Source organism: Tyto alba, unplaced genomic scaffold (assembly GCF_018691265.1).
Source record: "Tyto alba isolate M040663 unplaced genomic scaffold, T.alba_DEE_v4.0 Super-Scaffold_6, whole genome shotgun sequence".
Classification (NCBI taxonomy): domain Eukaryota; kingdom Metazoa; phylum Chordata; class Aves; order Strigiformes; family Tytonidae; genus Tyto; species Tyto alba.
In genome coordinates this window covers 53,702,933-53,718,015 of record NW_024881327.1, presented here as the reverse complement: position 1 = coordinate 53,718,015, position 15,083 = coordinate 53,702,933, and the positions used below count along the sequence as shown (strand labels likewise).

General features: G+C 50.9%; 1 protein-coding gene across 1 annotated transcript in view; it reads left to right on the top strand.

Moving 5' to 3' along the window:
• The window catches only part of GFRA4 (GDNF family receptor alpha 4), a 76,995-nt gene extending 65,045 nt beyond the window's left edge, over positions 1-11,950 (top strand). Inside the window, exons 4-8 of the mRNA XM_033007060.2 lie at positions 331-676; positions 3,818-3,927; positions 4,875-5,009; positions 5,274-5,431; positions 7,842-11,950. Coding sequence (XP_032862951.1) covers positions 331-676; positions 3,818-3,927; positions 4,875-5,009; positions 5,274-5,431; positions 7,842-7,988 — 896 coding nt within the window. The 3' untranslated portion in view covers positions 7,989-11,950. The remainder of the gene's footprint in view (positions 1-330; positions 677-3,817; positions 3,928-4,874; positions 5,010-5,273; positions 5,432-7,841) is intronic.
• Positions 11,951-15,083: the final 3,133 nt, after the last annotated feature.

The following is a 15,083-nucleotide window of genomic DNA, read 5'->3' as shown; positions in this document are numbered from 1 at the left end:
GGCCTCAAGTTGGTTAAGTCACATTGGTAAAGTGTTGTGAAATGCCCAAGGTAGAGCAAAGCTTCATTTTATTAAACGTAGGAACTTGGTGGAACTGACTCTGGGGTGTGAGGTTCGTTGTGTGGCTGTAGCACCTCTTAGGAAAAGTGAGTAGGGAAAGGGGACACAGAGCAAATGTGGAATTCACCCTGGGCAATGCCTTCCCAGAGCAGGTCTCACTGAGGTGGCCACGGATGGGAGCAGGATGGGGATGAAGGTCTTGGCACAGGGTAGTGCTGCTGGCGGGGAGGTCAGCGCAAAACCCCATCACCATCTCCCACCACCCCACAGGGTCTGAGAACGAGGTGACCCAGGTGAACCGGTGCCTGGACGCCGCCAAAGCCTGCAACGTGGACGAGATGTGCCAGCGGCTGCGGACGGAGTACGTCTCCTTCTGCATCCGGCGCCTGGCCCGGGCCGACACCTGCAACCGCTCCAAGTGCCACAAGGCTCTGCGCAAGTTCTTCGACCGCGTGCCGCCCGAGTACACCCACGAGCTGCTCTTCTGCCCCTGTGATGACACCGCCTGTGCCGAACGCCGGCGGCAGACCATCGTCCCTGCCTGCTCCTACGAGTCCAAGGAGAAGCCCAACTGCCTGGCGCCTCTGGATTCCTGCCGGGAAAACTACGTCTGCAGGTAACGTTCGCCTACCGGGGTGGCCAACATGGAGAGTTGTCCTTTGGACAAGCCTAGGGTTCATCCACCAGTGACAACCCCACGACCAGAGTCAACTCACTCAGTGGAGGGGTCCCGTCTGGAGGCACCCATCCCACCACAACCCACCGACATAGGCCATTGCCAGAGTGGCTCCTTCCCATGGCCCCTGTCCTTGTCTCACACTCCATACAGAAGGTGTTAACAGACAGGAGAAGGTTTGAGATGCTTGTACTGGAGTTTTTTTAGACCTTTGCTACAAGTTTTTTGCTCCGGTCCTAAAGACCTGCTATGGAAATAGTTCCAGGAAGGTGCAAGCCAAGCAGGGATGTGATTGGGTGCTTGCAACTACTTTGACTAATCTGTCTCCTCACTGTCTATCTCCCCCAGGTCAGAGCATCCCACAGGAACACCCAAGCTATCCTAACAGTCACAGGCACTTGTAGATACCTGAAATCTATGGCTTCCTTTTTTTTTTTTTTTTTTTTTTAATTAGAAAAAATTAATCACATCTATGAAAAATATACCCTTCTGCCACAAGCCTGGATGTTGTTGTGACTGAAATAGAAGTCGCAGAGTCGCAGTTCTCACTCCAGATCCATCACGTAGTACGTGGCCAGGGTGGTTTGCTCCTTTGGTTCCATTTAAACCTCAAGCATGTACACATGCACAGACACATCCCAATGTGCACACTCACAGCCATACCCCTTCAGTGCTTTTTCCCTCAGCTGTACTATTTTCACCCCTCTGTTTCTCAGAAAGTCTTTGATACTCCAGGAGGTTAATCCACATAGAGCTCTCAGGAGCAGTTCCCACATGCCAACAAGAGATTCAAAACCATAACAGCAGCCCTACAGCACCAAATGTGGGAGTCCCAGCCCAGCGTCCTGTGTGCAGCTGTGGCCATGAGCAGACACCTGGAGAAGAGCACAAGAGCAACTGTGGGACACATCTCCCAGTATTGTCCCAGTCTCTAATTATCGTGGGCTTCGGGACTTCTTGAGCTGAACTTCCAGCAGCCATCCCCTACCAGCATGCCATTTTTAAATTACAATTAAAAGATTATGTCTTTACACAAAGGGAGGTGAGAGCAGCAGCATCCTCTTGGACGGATGGACTGGGACTAAGACCCTTTACTCCTCTGCACCCCAGAAATGGGGATGAAGGAGAACAACTGAGCTATACATCTGAAGCTGGCTCTGAAAGATGAAAAGCCCTGAGCCACACCAGCTTTTGCTCAGATTTCCCTCAGCTGCCCAGGGAATCCAAAATAGAGAGGTACTGCCCTCTCCCTAGCAAGACAAGTGGTCCCAGCAGGGAAGAAGAGGTTCAAAGGGGAGAGCGTTGCTTCCCAGGAGGCTGGAAACCGTTTCCTAAAAGCAGCACAGCTGTTAATTATCTGATTCCTTGGTCTCTGAATATATAATATAATACATCCTCTAGAGACAAAGCGGGAGCAAAGGGTTGATGTGTGACCCGGTCAAAGCTAGCAGTGCAGAAACCACAAGGACAGCCAGTAACAAATCATGGCATTTTAAAGAAATAGAGTAAAATACTCCAGGCCTAACCCTGCCTGCACTGCTTAGTCCTCCTGCAGTTTCTCTACAGCTGTAACCCCTTGAATTTCCCAACTTGGAGGAGTGGGCTCTACTAACAGGAATAACAGAACACCTGCAGTCAGTACCTCCCCTCCCCTAAATAATGCAGCAAAAATTTGGGCAAGAAGAGTTCGCCTGGCCATGGCACAGGAGAATGGGGTTGGTACGAGGCAAACATGGGAAAAAAGAAGAGAAAAAAATAGGACTGGAGAGGAGAAAATTGGGCAGAAAAGCACAAGCTGGAGTGCTGACACTGACCAGGAGCGCCAACAAAATGTCTGGAAGAGAGAAGCTGTCTCGGAAGAGCAACATGTTCAATTTTTCTGAGATTGCCCAAGCAGAGCAAAGATTTGAAGTACCCAGCTCACAGATCAGACACCGCGGGTTGTCATCTAAAGGGCCCTGCCTTCAAATGTCAGCAGGGCTAATGCTTGCTTGAGTTTCCTAAGCAGCACAAATGCCACGTGAGTTGCCTTTTTACCTGGCCACAGGATGCCTGTTTAGATGGAGCTGAATCTCCAGTAGGTCCTAGGTCCTACCTGCAAGCATCATGTGGATGTCTTAGATATCCTACAATGTCCAAACACCACTAGATGCCTATGTGCCAACAACTGACTCATCTCTACGGAGCTAGTTGGCAAATATCTGGTTGGCAGCATGATTTACAGAGTTTATCCAACCAAGCTAGCAGGGAAGCCACATGCAAAGAGCAATCTGGCAATCTGTCTGAATGATGCACCTACTTCCCTGCATGGCCCAGACAGTCCCAACAAACTCAGTGTGTGACTCAAAGCTGCTTTGTGCTATGTGCTTTTGTGTGTTGACCTAGGCAATGTGAGAACTGAGGCACAGAGGTCTGTGGTCAGAGCTCTATGTCATACACCTCTTGCTTCACAGGCTACAGAGAGTCCAACCATCTCCTAAGAATGGGTCCCTGCATCAGAGGACATGGCAGCAGCCCTGGTTAGAGCATTTCATATCTGAGTATTTGGGCATTTCCTTTAATCTGAAGTCGAGCTTGTTGACATTTAAAGCACAATATTTTAAGAGAGAAAAACTGGACCAGAATGATTCACTCGTCCAGCAAATCAGCCCCAAAATGAAGGCGTAGGTCTCTAGGGGAAGTCATTACCCAAGAGTCAGATAATGGCAATACAGAATGAATTCCCTAGCTGTCTACAACAGCTCTTACTTTGAAAACCAGCTTCACACATCAGAAAACAAACATTTCTTCCAAGACTGGACCTGTCTTGAAGTCCCAGAGGAAACCTGTAAAACATTAACTTCAGTACCTACTAATGTCTCATCTCAAAGGAATAAACCCCTCTTCGGCGTTTGTTGGGGTGGAGAGGACAGGAGAGTATAAAATGACACTCATTCAAACTGCTTTGGCAACACCTGCAGCAACAAAGGCTTTTGCAAACGCGTTCCTTTCTGTAAGCACCACCAGTATGCTATTACGTCCCTTTTTGTCCCGAATATCTGTGTTAATACTTCCCATTTTGTGCTCTCCTCGCTCCACCAGGTCACGCTACGCGGAGTTCCAGTTTAATTGCCAGCCGTCCCCGCAGGCTGCGAGCGGCTGCCGGCGGGACAGCTATGCTGCCTGTCTGCTGGCCTACACGGGGATCATAGGTGAGAGGCTGCATCCTTCAGCCCGTCTCTCTCCCACCCTCTGGGTGAGAAATATCTCCTCGGGGTGGGAAACATCTCCTCTTGCGCTGGCCAGCGAAAAGGTGTGAGGACAGTAAGGTGGAGAGCTGAGACCGGGATCTTGGGGAGATGTTGGGTTTTCTGCAGGGGCTAGAGAAGGAGCCTAAGCCATGAGCATGGGGTAATTTTAGGATAGCTGCACCCAAAGGAGGAAAGCCGGTGCTCCACGGGTTTGCTGCAAGATCCCAACTTCTCTCTCATGTGGAAATAGATGGGTGTTCCCAGGGCATCTGCTCTGTCAGGGGTTCCCTGGTGCCATCACCAGCGATGCCACTGGAAAACACCATCCACCGCCATCTCGGTGACTTCAGAGGATGTCGAATTGGGTTTTCAGATGTTGCAGAAATGCAGCTGGCAGCAGGTACCACAAGCACATACAGAGTCCAAAGAGAAGCGCCATCGGGCTTGGTCCATCCTGATGGATGGGATAGATTGACAGCTTGACAAGGTCAAGATTTCATTCTAGTTTAATCCTTCCCTTGTTGTCTCTGACCATTCCAGAGACTGAATTTGGGGGTTTAGATGACAGTGTGGAAACCTCTATGCCCATTCACAGAAAGTTTTCGAATGTTATTAGGGAACCTGAGTTCCCAGGAGCTGCCCATTCCTTGGACTGGTAACATATCTGAATTGTCTGAAGGCTTTGGTGGTGGGGGGGAGAACAAAAGGGTTGCAACTGCCCCTCTTCTCCTTCCTGGGAGTAAAACAGACCTGTGACTAACACCAGCACTTTAAGGGTTTTCTTGTGCTGCCATCACGGATCTCAGCTGAGGCTGTAATCAGAGCAACCCAAGAGAGCAGCAAGGTGGGAAATCATCCCTTCTTGAAGTACCAGCCTTGCGGTAACACTTCTCCATCCTTCCCGGCAGGCAGCCCCATCACACCCAACTACATCGACAACTCAACTTCCAGCATAGCTCCTTGGTGCACGTGCAATGCCAGCGGCAACCGGCAGGAAGAGTGTGAGAGCTTTCTGCATCTCTTCACCGACAATATCTGTCTCCGTAAGTATCACCCGGCACATTGCTGCTCCAGCAGCATCACCCGCAAGTTGGGGGGGGGGCTCCTGTGAATGAGGGTGCAAAGATGCCCCGGTCCTTGAGAGTCTATAGATGTCCAGCTCCTTGAGCTTTCAACAAAGGAGGTCTGTAGACCTTGGGCATGCATTTGGGTGATGAAGTCGAAGGAGGCTGGAGAACGGAAGCGTGTGTTTTTCCTTGGAAATATTGCCCTAACAACATTTTTCTCCATCTCTTTCCCGCACAAAGAAAACGCCATTCTGGCCTTCGGCAATGGGACCTACATGAATGCAGCTGCGGCCCCATCCATCCCCCCCACCACACAGATGTACAAGCAGGAGCGAAATGCCAACAGAGCCGCAGTGACCCTCAGAGAGAACATCTTTGAGCACCTCCAGCCCACCAAGGTAGGAGAGGGCTGATCTGGCCCTAAGAGATGCTTGGCCGTGTCTATACCTCCTCCATGCCCTCCAGCCCTCCTCACCTCAGCTCCCTCTTTCATCTGTGTCATTTCAGCTATGTGTTGACATCCAACCTCCCCTCCACCTCCTGGAGTCTCTGATTCACCCTCTTCATATCCTGACATTCCCCAACACCAAGCACAGGGCTCTGTGCTCCTATCCCTGACTCTGCCTTCCTGCCTGTTGGTCATCTTCTCTTTTATTTCGTGGGTGCTACAGAGAGATACGGGTTTTTTTTTTTAGAAGTACTGAGAAATCCATGGGCAGGAGTGTAGAAGGGGAGCCAGGACCACTGGTTTGGCACCTCACCCTCCTGCAGGGCAGCCTCATGGCTTCAGACAAGCACTGCAGCTGCCTGGGACACAGGTTCCTCGCTTGTTAGGTGAGGATCCTGGAGGTCATGACGTAGAGGTTTTACTGACTCAGGTTTGTTAAACATCAGAAAATTTCAGATGAAAGGTTCTAGTCATCAGCAAATTCTTAGTATCAAAATAAAAAATTTGAATTATTTTAAAACAAATAACAGATTCATTTACTGATGATGTCAGTAGTAGGCATTAAATATTTTAATTTTAAATGAAAAGCGATGACCTCGATTTGCTACCCACCAGAGCAATTTTCAGACTGAATTATTTTCTTATGGAATAATTAACAGTGACCCTGATTTGCTGAATGTTCAAGTAACAGAAGCTGTCAGTTAACTAGGCTCCAAGGACTGAGCGTGGGCTTTGCACTGGGCTAGCTAATACCTTCAGAGAACTTCCACACGCAGGCTTTTTTTTTTTTTAAGCCTCTTCTCTGTTTCTTTTGCTGAAAAAAACACCCGATTCACCTCCCTCCACTCTGTTTTCACAGAGCAGCAAGTTGGGAGGTGTATAAATGTGGCTTCAACTTCCCTCACTGCTTTTCAGGGCATTTCTGGCCATGCACAGACATATTTTGATCAGGCCATAAACTTTGCACCCAGGAGATTTGGAAGATTTGCTTCTAGCCGGTGCTCCCCAGACCTTAGTGCAACATAAGTAGTGGCCTGAGGTCCAGACCTTGCCCTGAGAACTTTATCTTGAAAGGGATGGAGAAGCTGTGAACCTCCCTCATCACTGGCAGTCCAGCCCAGACAGCTGGGGTGTGCATATCCCTCTGCTGAGGTGTGAGACTACTGGAGTGTGGTCCATGCTGACACTTCGAGAGAAACTGGGGAGTTGGGTCTTGACTTTGGACTCAACTTCAGAGCCAGATCCTGTTCAATTTTTAATGAGGTTAGTGCCCCTGGACCCGAGGAGGAAAGCTACGGTGGACCAATTAGTCCATCTGCTTCGCATCTTCATAGCAGTGCAGAGCCTTGGCTCTTAATTATCTCAGATATCAACCAATGCAATTAGAAGTCTCTAGTAAAGCAAATTTTCAGTCACAGATGATGCACTGTAAAAGGAGAAGGATGCAGATTGTCTGCAAGGAGGAGACACCCAGGGTGGGTGAAAGTCTTATCATAGAATCACAGAATATTTGGGTTGGAAGGGACCTCAAAGCCCACCCAGTCACCACAGGCAGGGCCCCCTTCCCCCAGACCAGGGTGCTCCCAGCCCCGTCCAACCTGGCCTTGAACCCTTCCAGGGAGGGGGCAGCCACAGCTGCTCTGGGCACCCTGGGCCAGCGCCTCACCGCCCACACAGGGAAGAATTTCTGCCTTACATCTCATCTAAATCTCGCCTCTTTCAGTTTAAAACCATCACCCCTTGTCCTACCCCCACCCCCTGACTCAGAGTCCCTCCCCACCTCTCCTGCCCCCCCTTTAAGCCCTGGGAGGCCGCTCGAAGGGCTCCCCGGAGCCTTCTCTTCTCCAGGCTGAACCCCCCCAACTCTGTCAGCCTATAAGTCACATAAACACACGAACTGTATTTTGGAGCAAGCCACCTGGCTCCCAGCTGCTGCCTGGTGAAATGTCTACCAGCCCCATGGGCCATCTCCACCTGAAGATGCCACCAGGTCCAGCCCCTGGCCAGCAGTGGCTCCATGAGCTGCATGGATCTCCACTGACCTGAGCAGGCATCCAGGCACCCACGTCACACAAAGGCACCTCCAACCAACGTCCAAACCTGTGGGCTGCACACCCCGTGCTGTGCTCACGAGGTGACCCTGCTGTGCGCCGCGGTGCCACCACCACCTTCCCCACCATCTCCAACGGAGCTGAGCTGATCTCCTGACTAGAGCGGGGCTGTTGAGACCAGCTCTGGCTCCCTCTGCACATGCACACGCATAGGAAAGCTGCACGGTCCCCGGGGCCCTAAATCCTCAGAGGGACCAAGGTGGGGAACAACCCCACCCCTCACCCCGTGCTGCCTCTTTTCTCTTGCAGGTGGCCGGAGAGGAGAGGCTCCTGCGGGGCTCCACTCGTCTGTCATCAGGGACCTCCAGCCCAGCAGCTCCCTCCCGCTGGGCACCCTCTCCGCTGCAGATGTGGCTTCTTCCCGCTCTTGCTGTGCTGAACCTCTTCGTGATGTGAAGCAGGGCGAGCACACGCCAGGCAGAGACTCTCTTTGTGTTGGTTTCTTTACAAAACAACCAGACCAGTAACTTTTTCGGGGGGCGGGGGGGGGGAGGCGGGGAGGAGGGAGGGGATGGGAAGGAGACGTGAGTGTGTGGGCATCCCTTTCTCCTCCTCATCCGTCTGCCAATTTATTTGATTTTATACAATCAGAATCATCAACAACTGGCTCATTATTGGTCCTGGCCACCTTTCTGCCCCACGTCTTGGTGGTTGTCTCTCCAGTTCTCTGCGGATGGCTTTGGAGCTACGGAAAATTGCCTCAGAATAGGTGATGGAGAGGGTTGAGCCAAGAAATAGGAGATGCGAAGGAAATGCTTTTGCCTGCCCCAGCCAAGAGGGGAAAGACTTTTGATGGATGAGCTGTCAGGAGGTTTCCCGAAGCCCTGACTGACATTACAGGGCTCTTGACAGGACATGTCAAGCGATGTGGAGCTTAGATTGTCTCCAGGGTTGCTCAACCTGAAGGCAGCCCACCTGGTTTGGATGGAAGAAACCAGAGCACCAGGGAGAAGGTAGTGGTTTTTGTTCACCAGAGAGGATCTTGAAGCACCTCCGGGCTGGACCAAGTAACCACACTACAAACTGGCTGGTGGGATTATCCACCCGCTTGAACCCGTGGCCAGCGTGCAACGAGTATGCATCTCCAAGCTGTCACTTACCACTCGGGCCCTCCTTTTTAGAGAAACATGTGTCATGTGTAGATGGTGTTCAGGAAGAAACACGTGTGTTGCATTTTGTTTACAGCTGGTTTTCTTTGTGTCCCAACCCTAGCATCTCTATTCACTGGTCCCGTAAAGTGTTTGGGGTAGGGATTTTTTTGTCGCATCCAAACAACCAGAGGCCAATGTTGTCCCACCCCAAGCTAACCTTTCTTCATGAGGGATGAATGTGTGAGACCATGGGCAGGACTCAGTGTGAACCCAACGCAACCCGTTCTCTCCCTGTGCATCCTCTGGTCTCGCAGAGAAGCGGAGGGTCTTCAGTCAGGGGATTTCATTAATTTTCCTAGGAAGAGGTAGGATAGAAAAGGTTTGCTAGATACCACCCTGGGGACAAAAATATCCAGTCAATTTGTGAAAAGGCCAAGTTATGAAGCATGTCATGGGTAGGGAGTGGATTGCTATGGTTCTTCCCTTCGAAGAGCTGGCAGAGGCAATCGCTTATGTCCAAGCTAGCACGTGAAGGGCATTGCCTTCTGCCAAGTCCTATTTACTCAGCTGAGAAATCATTTAAGCAAATGCTGATGAAGTGACCGAGGTGCAACCAGAGCCCAGCTGGAGGGTGAGGACAAATGTCTCTCTGGTCTCTTGGGGCACAGGGAGGCAGATGAGTGACCTTGGGCCACCTGAGCATTTGGGGGTCTTGCCTCAAGGACGTGAGTTGAGGACTCCCAGTGCCTTCTTGGGGGGCTGAACCCCTCGCTAGATCAAGCCAAGAAAGAAGATGGTAAGGAAGGGTGAGAAGGTTCCCTGGGATAAATGCCTACCCAGGTTGACTGCGACGGGAGGCACAGGAATAGCTCCAGATTCCTCCTGAGTATTTAGGCCTGGGCTTTGCAGCAGCCCATTTATTCCTTGGTTTGTGCTCCTCCAAGGAACATCGTTACTTCCTTAGCATTTGGATTCCTAGAAAGACTTAGCAACAGCTGACTCAAAGAAGTCCAATGCTTTTTATTCCCATTCCCTGCAGAAAACCTTCCACTCTTTATGGCTTCAGAATTTGCTGAGAAACTGTAGCAACTTTCTTGGGTTTTGGTCCAATATGAAACCACTCTTGTTTTCAGTTGAACACTTGTGGCTGTGTAAGACATGCACAGAAATCCTCCTGGCTGCGCCCTATCCAAAGTTCTGCTCCTCGAGGTCCTCAGGGCTGTAGCACCTGGTTGTCCTAAGCCAGGGCTGTGCAAAGGAACATGCAAAAATCCAAGTCTTGCGTGCAGAGATCCAGGTCACATCCTGAACTGAAACGTGCGTGTGAGATCCTCACTGCCAAGAGGCTCCTGCAGATTGGAAAAGCAAACAGGGGGATAGCACTACAGGCAGGAAAGTCCCTTACCTCCCTTCAAAGTGCCATGACTGTGCACTGAGTTGCTGTGAACATCTCCCCTTTATCCAGGACACCGGCGTCCCCTGAGAGACCACGGAGCCATCTGCGGACCCAGTGACACAACCACTAGCTGCAACTCTGCAAAACTTGTGTCCTCTGAGCCACAGGTGAGAACGGGAGTAAACCCTGATGCTCAGCCCTTCAAAGGCAAGGAACTACCTCACCATCATGAGGTCATGCTGTGAATTGCCTTCTTCTGCCGCTTTCCTTTCAAGTCCTGTAGTCACCTCCTGCTCTTCTACACACCCAGCCCCGGCAAACCTGTCTTCACCAGCCTTTCACCTTCCACGGGCTGAGCCTCTGCATGGGATGGGCGTTCACGTGTCAGCTGCTTCGAGGAGTACCCACTCCTGCAGTCCCTGGTTGGCTCCACTCCTGTGGCTCTCGTAACCCACTGCCGGTGATGTCAAAATGCCACTTTGCCATTTCCTTCTCTGATTGATGACCCACGGAGATAGACTTTTTCTAGGTGGTCGGGACGACTGGCAACCCCACTTCAACTCTCCCTTGGGACTGGTATGCTGTGAAAAATAGATGTGGAGAATCCTACTCATAGACTAGAGGGGATGGAGGAGACATCCAGAGGTTACCTAGTCCATTACCATGTCCCACAGCAGGACCAATGGTCTGTTTACACTTTCTGGCAGATTTATCTTAAATGATTTTTAAGAATTTCAGCGAGAGACATCATCATCTCCCATGGATTTATATCTTGCTTTAAAGACTCCTTAGGGTGTTAGTTGTCTCAAAGCATCACAGGCCAACGAGACCTTCAATTGTCCTGTGCTGTGGGTTTGGATACAGCGGCCTTCAAACACTGTCCCAGGCCAGGTCCTGCACTCCCGGGGGTTTCCCGTGGTCTGGGGATGCTTCAAAATGAAGTGAGTAAGGCACAGAGCAATGAGCTTCTCACCCAGCCAAAAAGAGCCAAGAGCTTGGGATGGGCAGTCATATTACATAGAATTAAAACAAAACAAAACAAAAAATAATCCCCAAACCTGCATGACTTTTTCCTGACCATTTCACATTTTTTGCCAATATTTAACCTCAATACTCCTTCCAAACCCATTCACAAATCAAACTTTGTAAAAAAAAGATGGCTTTTGAGCAGTCCTTTTGAAGGAAGAAAACCCAATTACATTCCTCCTCACTCACAAACACATGTATGCACAGGACATTTCTTTTCCCTTGTGAAAAGCCAGTAATTTTTTTGGATGAAATTTCATCTCTGTTGAACTCTGTGAAGTGAACCACGGATCTTCATTTTTAAGTCTCTTGACTAACCACCAAAGTCCTGGCAGCTGCTTGTAAAGGCAAAAGACTGACCGAGCTGAGGGAGAAAGGGAGACAGTTTTTTTAGGAATTACTCCATACATGGGGACTTTCATAAGCACAAAGAAGAGTCATGGGAAAAAAGAAAAAAAAAAAAAAAAAAAAAAAAGAAAAAAAAAAAAAAAGAACCAGCCAAACGTTCTGTAGCCACCAAACTCTATTTTTACGGCTACTCAGCACCGTTCCCAGTGGTCTGGAAGTCCTGAAAGCTCGTGAAATATTGTGTATGTACAAATACCACATCATTGTCAAAGCAAGAGGGTGAGCAGGGAGGGAGACACTGAGGTGGGAAGCTGGTGCTGGAGCAATAACCCCATAGGTAGCAGGGTGATGCTAAAGTGTGCGTGTGTGCACGCGTATACGTAGGGGAGATGGGTTGATGTCTGCCTTTACTACTGGGGTATAACCTGTACTTATCTCTTCTGTACATGTCAATATTCAAACATATCCATGAATAAAGCACACATGCATTTTCCTGATCCCCCTTCCTCCTGTCTGTGACACCAGGCTGCCCGGGACCTCACATCCAGGCTGGTGTGTCTGCCAAGCTCACTGGTCCCACACTAAGGGCAACTGGAAGAAATGGGGGGGGGGAATGTTTTGGGGATGATTCGGGGGTGTTGGCAGAGCGGCGGGGCTCAGACTCCCCGTGCTTGGCTGGAAACCCAGCTCTGATCTGCTACCTACCAGCAAGGAGAGGCAGCAGATGAAAAAACAACTCTGCTGAGATGGAGAGACATCAGCGTCACCCGGGAAGGGGACACGGGCCCACGCGAGACCTGGGGTTGCTTGTGCTGCACGCAGGGGTGACACATGCAAAGCTTTGGGAATCATTTGGGGAAGATTTAGCTCAAAGCTGTTGCCAGAGCAGGAGGAGGGAGGCATCGCAAGATGTAGCAGGGATGGGAATAATTACACCCGCAATTAGTGGCACGTGGAGCCACTAATGCTGAGATGCCACCGGGTAACCCGGGTGGGTGGGAATGACTGGGGGCAGCTGGTGCTGCACCCTCCCGCAGGGCACGGGAGGAGGAGGAGGAGGAGGAGGAGGAGGAGGAGGAGGAGGAGGAGGAGGAGGAGGAGGAGGAGGAGGAGGAGGAGGAGGAGGAGGAGGAGGAGGAGGAGGGAGGGGCGGTTCATGCCAGCCGGGGAGACTTCTGTTCATGCCACAAACATCTGTGAGTTATTTTTGGCAACTTAAAAAAAAAAAAAAAAAAAAAAAAAAAAAGAGAAAAAAAGAAATCACAGGAAAATTGATTAGAGGCAAATTGAATGTTTTCTTGCCAATTTTGGGTGGAAGAAAAATCTAGAAAACAAATGTATATAAAATTTATATAAAAATAGCGAGTGAAATTTAAGCCTGTTCCTAAACACAAAGTGAGCTCAAGGTCAAACTCAGAAATATTGCACTTTTTTCTCCCCGAAACCATGTTTGTCTTCATGCATGCATGAAGCAGCTGAAGATGCAGAGGGGAGCAAGGCCAAGGTTAGAGCCAGGCTTGGGACCCTCATCAAAGCCGTTTCCTTCCCTGCGGTACGCGGGCTGTTTCAGCAGCTGGGATTTTGCCGACACAAAGAAAATTTCCTGGGGAAGTTCCAGCCGGTTGCACCTCAAACGTGCTGTGAAAACGTTGCAGGTTTGATGTATTTTCCCTGCTCGTTGGCAGGCGGCCGCTGGCCCAAGGTCAGCACCCAAAAAGCTGGTGGGGCTGGAAGGGGGACAGTCACCAGAGCCCAGACAGCCCCTGGGTGCCAGTGGGGACCCGGCGTTGAAGGACTCGAGGTGGGACCACGTGCTGGTTTGATGGATACAAGGTGAAGCACGGGGCTGGTTAGGACAACCTGGCTCTGGGTCCTGGCAACTGGCTTCAAGCAGGCCTGGAAATCACCCTAAATTTAGAATAAGGAGATTTTGGAGCAGAAGCACCACTGATACCTAGAAGGGGCTTTGCCTGACCCTCACTTCTATCACATCTCCAGGTCTGCATCTGTTTTTTGGGGGGCACTGGCTGTGCCCACAACAAAACTGAGCCCCACTCCTTCCTCCAACCAGAGACATGGACAAACACTGATGCAAGAGCAGCTGAAATGATTTTTCCCCAATTCCCAAAGAAAAGGTCTTACAACCTCTGTAGCCCCCCCAAGGCAGAGAAGATCCCGGGGCATCTCTGGAGGTTTGGAGGTCAGGACCCGATGGGGACCAACAAACCCCCCGACGCTCCGCGACTGCAAGCGCAGCACAAGCAAAATCCTGCAGCTGATATACAACCGCTGCGAGGGGACGTTTAAAGCAGAAACAACCATTTACCATCCGTTATCTCCATGCAAACGGTGCTAATGTGCTGATAGAGGTGGATGCATCTCGCTTCGGTTATTAAAATGTTGTCTTTCCGCGCCGAGTGTGGAAACGGCGGATGTTAGCCAAAGGGAAACACTGCAGAATTAGCTCTGACATGAAAAATGTTCAAAGTGGTTTTTGTTTTCTGCTGTTTTTTTGGTTTTTTTTTTTTTTTTTTCTCTAAGGAGAAGTGGAAACGATTTCTGGTAGGAGCAGGGATCCTGGGGAATGTGTCAATGGAAACACTGCCAGGCACGCTGTTGGAGGCACATTGTGTCTGCGGACTGGAAAGCAGAGCTGATAAAACAGCCAGAGCTCTGCCGGTGGGACGGCTGGAGAAATGTGGACACCAGAGTTATCTTTGTGCTCTGCTTTAATTCCCCATCAGGACGATGCCTCATGACCAGCCGTCGCAACCCAGACCTCCCCGCTCTGCTTCCAAACTGAATTTAGGGGTCGGCGTGAGGACCAGCAGACATTAAATCCCACCCTCTCGAGCACCGCTGATGGGGTGAGATCTGAACCAGCTCACTGGTGCAGGCTGTGTGCATGCAGACCTGCACCTGGGCTTCTCACTGGTGGCAGGGCAATAACGAGGAGCAGGTTATCTTCCTTGTGTCCTGGGGTTGAGTGAGTGGTGGAGTTTTTTGGTGGCAGGGGAGGGGGCTATCGGGGCGGCCCCCTGTGAGAAGCTTCTCGAAGCTCCCCCAGCTCCACGTCAGCTCCACTTCTGTTTGGGAAATTGAGCCAATCGGCTGCGCCTCTGCGATAACGTATTTAAGAAGGGACGTCGTGACGGGCAGTCGGACTTATGAGGAGGAGTTGCTGCAGCTGCGTGAACACCAAGGTCAGTGGAGGAACGGAGGAAGAAAGGAGGGGGGAGGTGTGCCGGAGCAGAGACCCCCCTGTACCCTGTGGTGAGATGGCAGGGCAGCTCCCCCCTGCCACCCATGGAGATCTGCGGTGGAGCAGACACTGATTTATGGCCTGTGGCTTCTGCTTGACATAATCAAGGTGCTGTGCCTGAAGAAGGCCGGGGTCTCATGGGAAAAGGCAGCCCCGCTGCTGTAATTCAGTGCTGGGAGGATTGCAGCATGCGGGGGAGTCCCACGCCGGAGCAGCTCGGGAAGGGCTGCAGCCATGGGAGGGAATCCAGTCGGAGGAAGTTAGTGACCCATGACGGAGCAGTGTGGGGAACGCTGCGGCCCGTGGGAGGGACTCACATTGGAGAGGGTTTGTGGAGGACTGTCTCCTGTGAGAGGGGGACCACGATG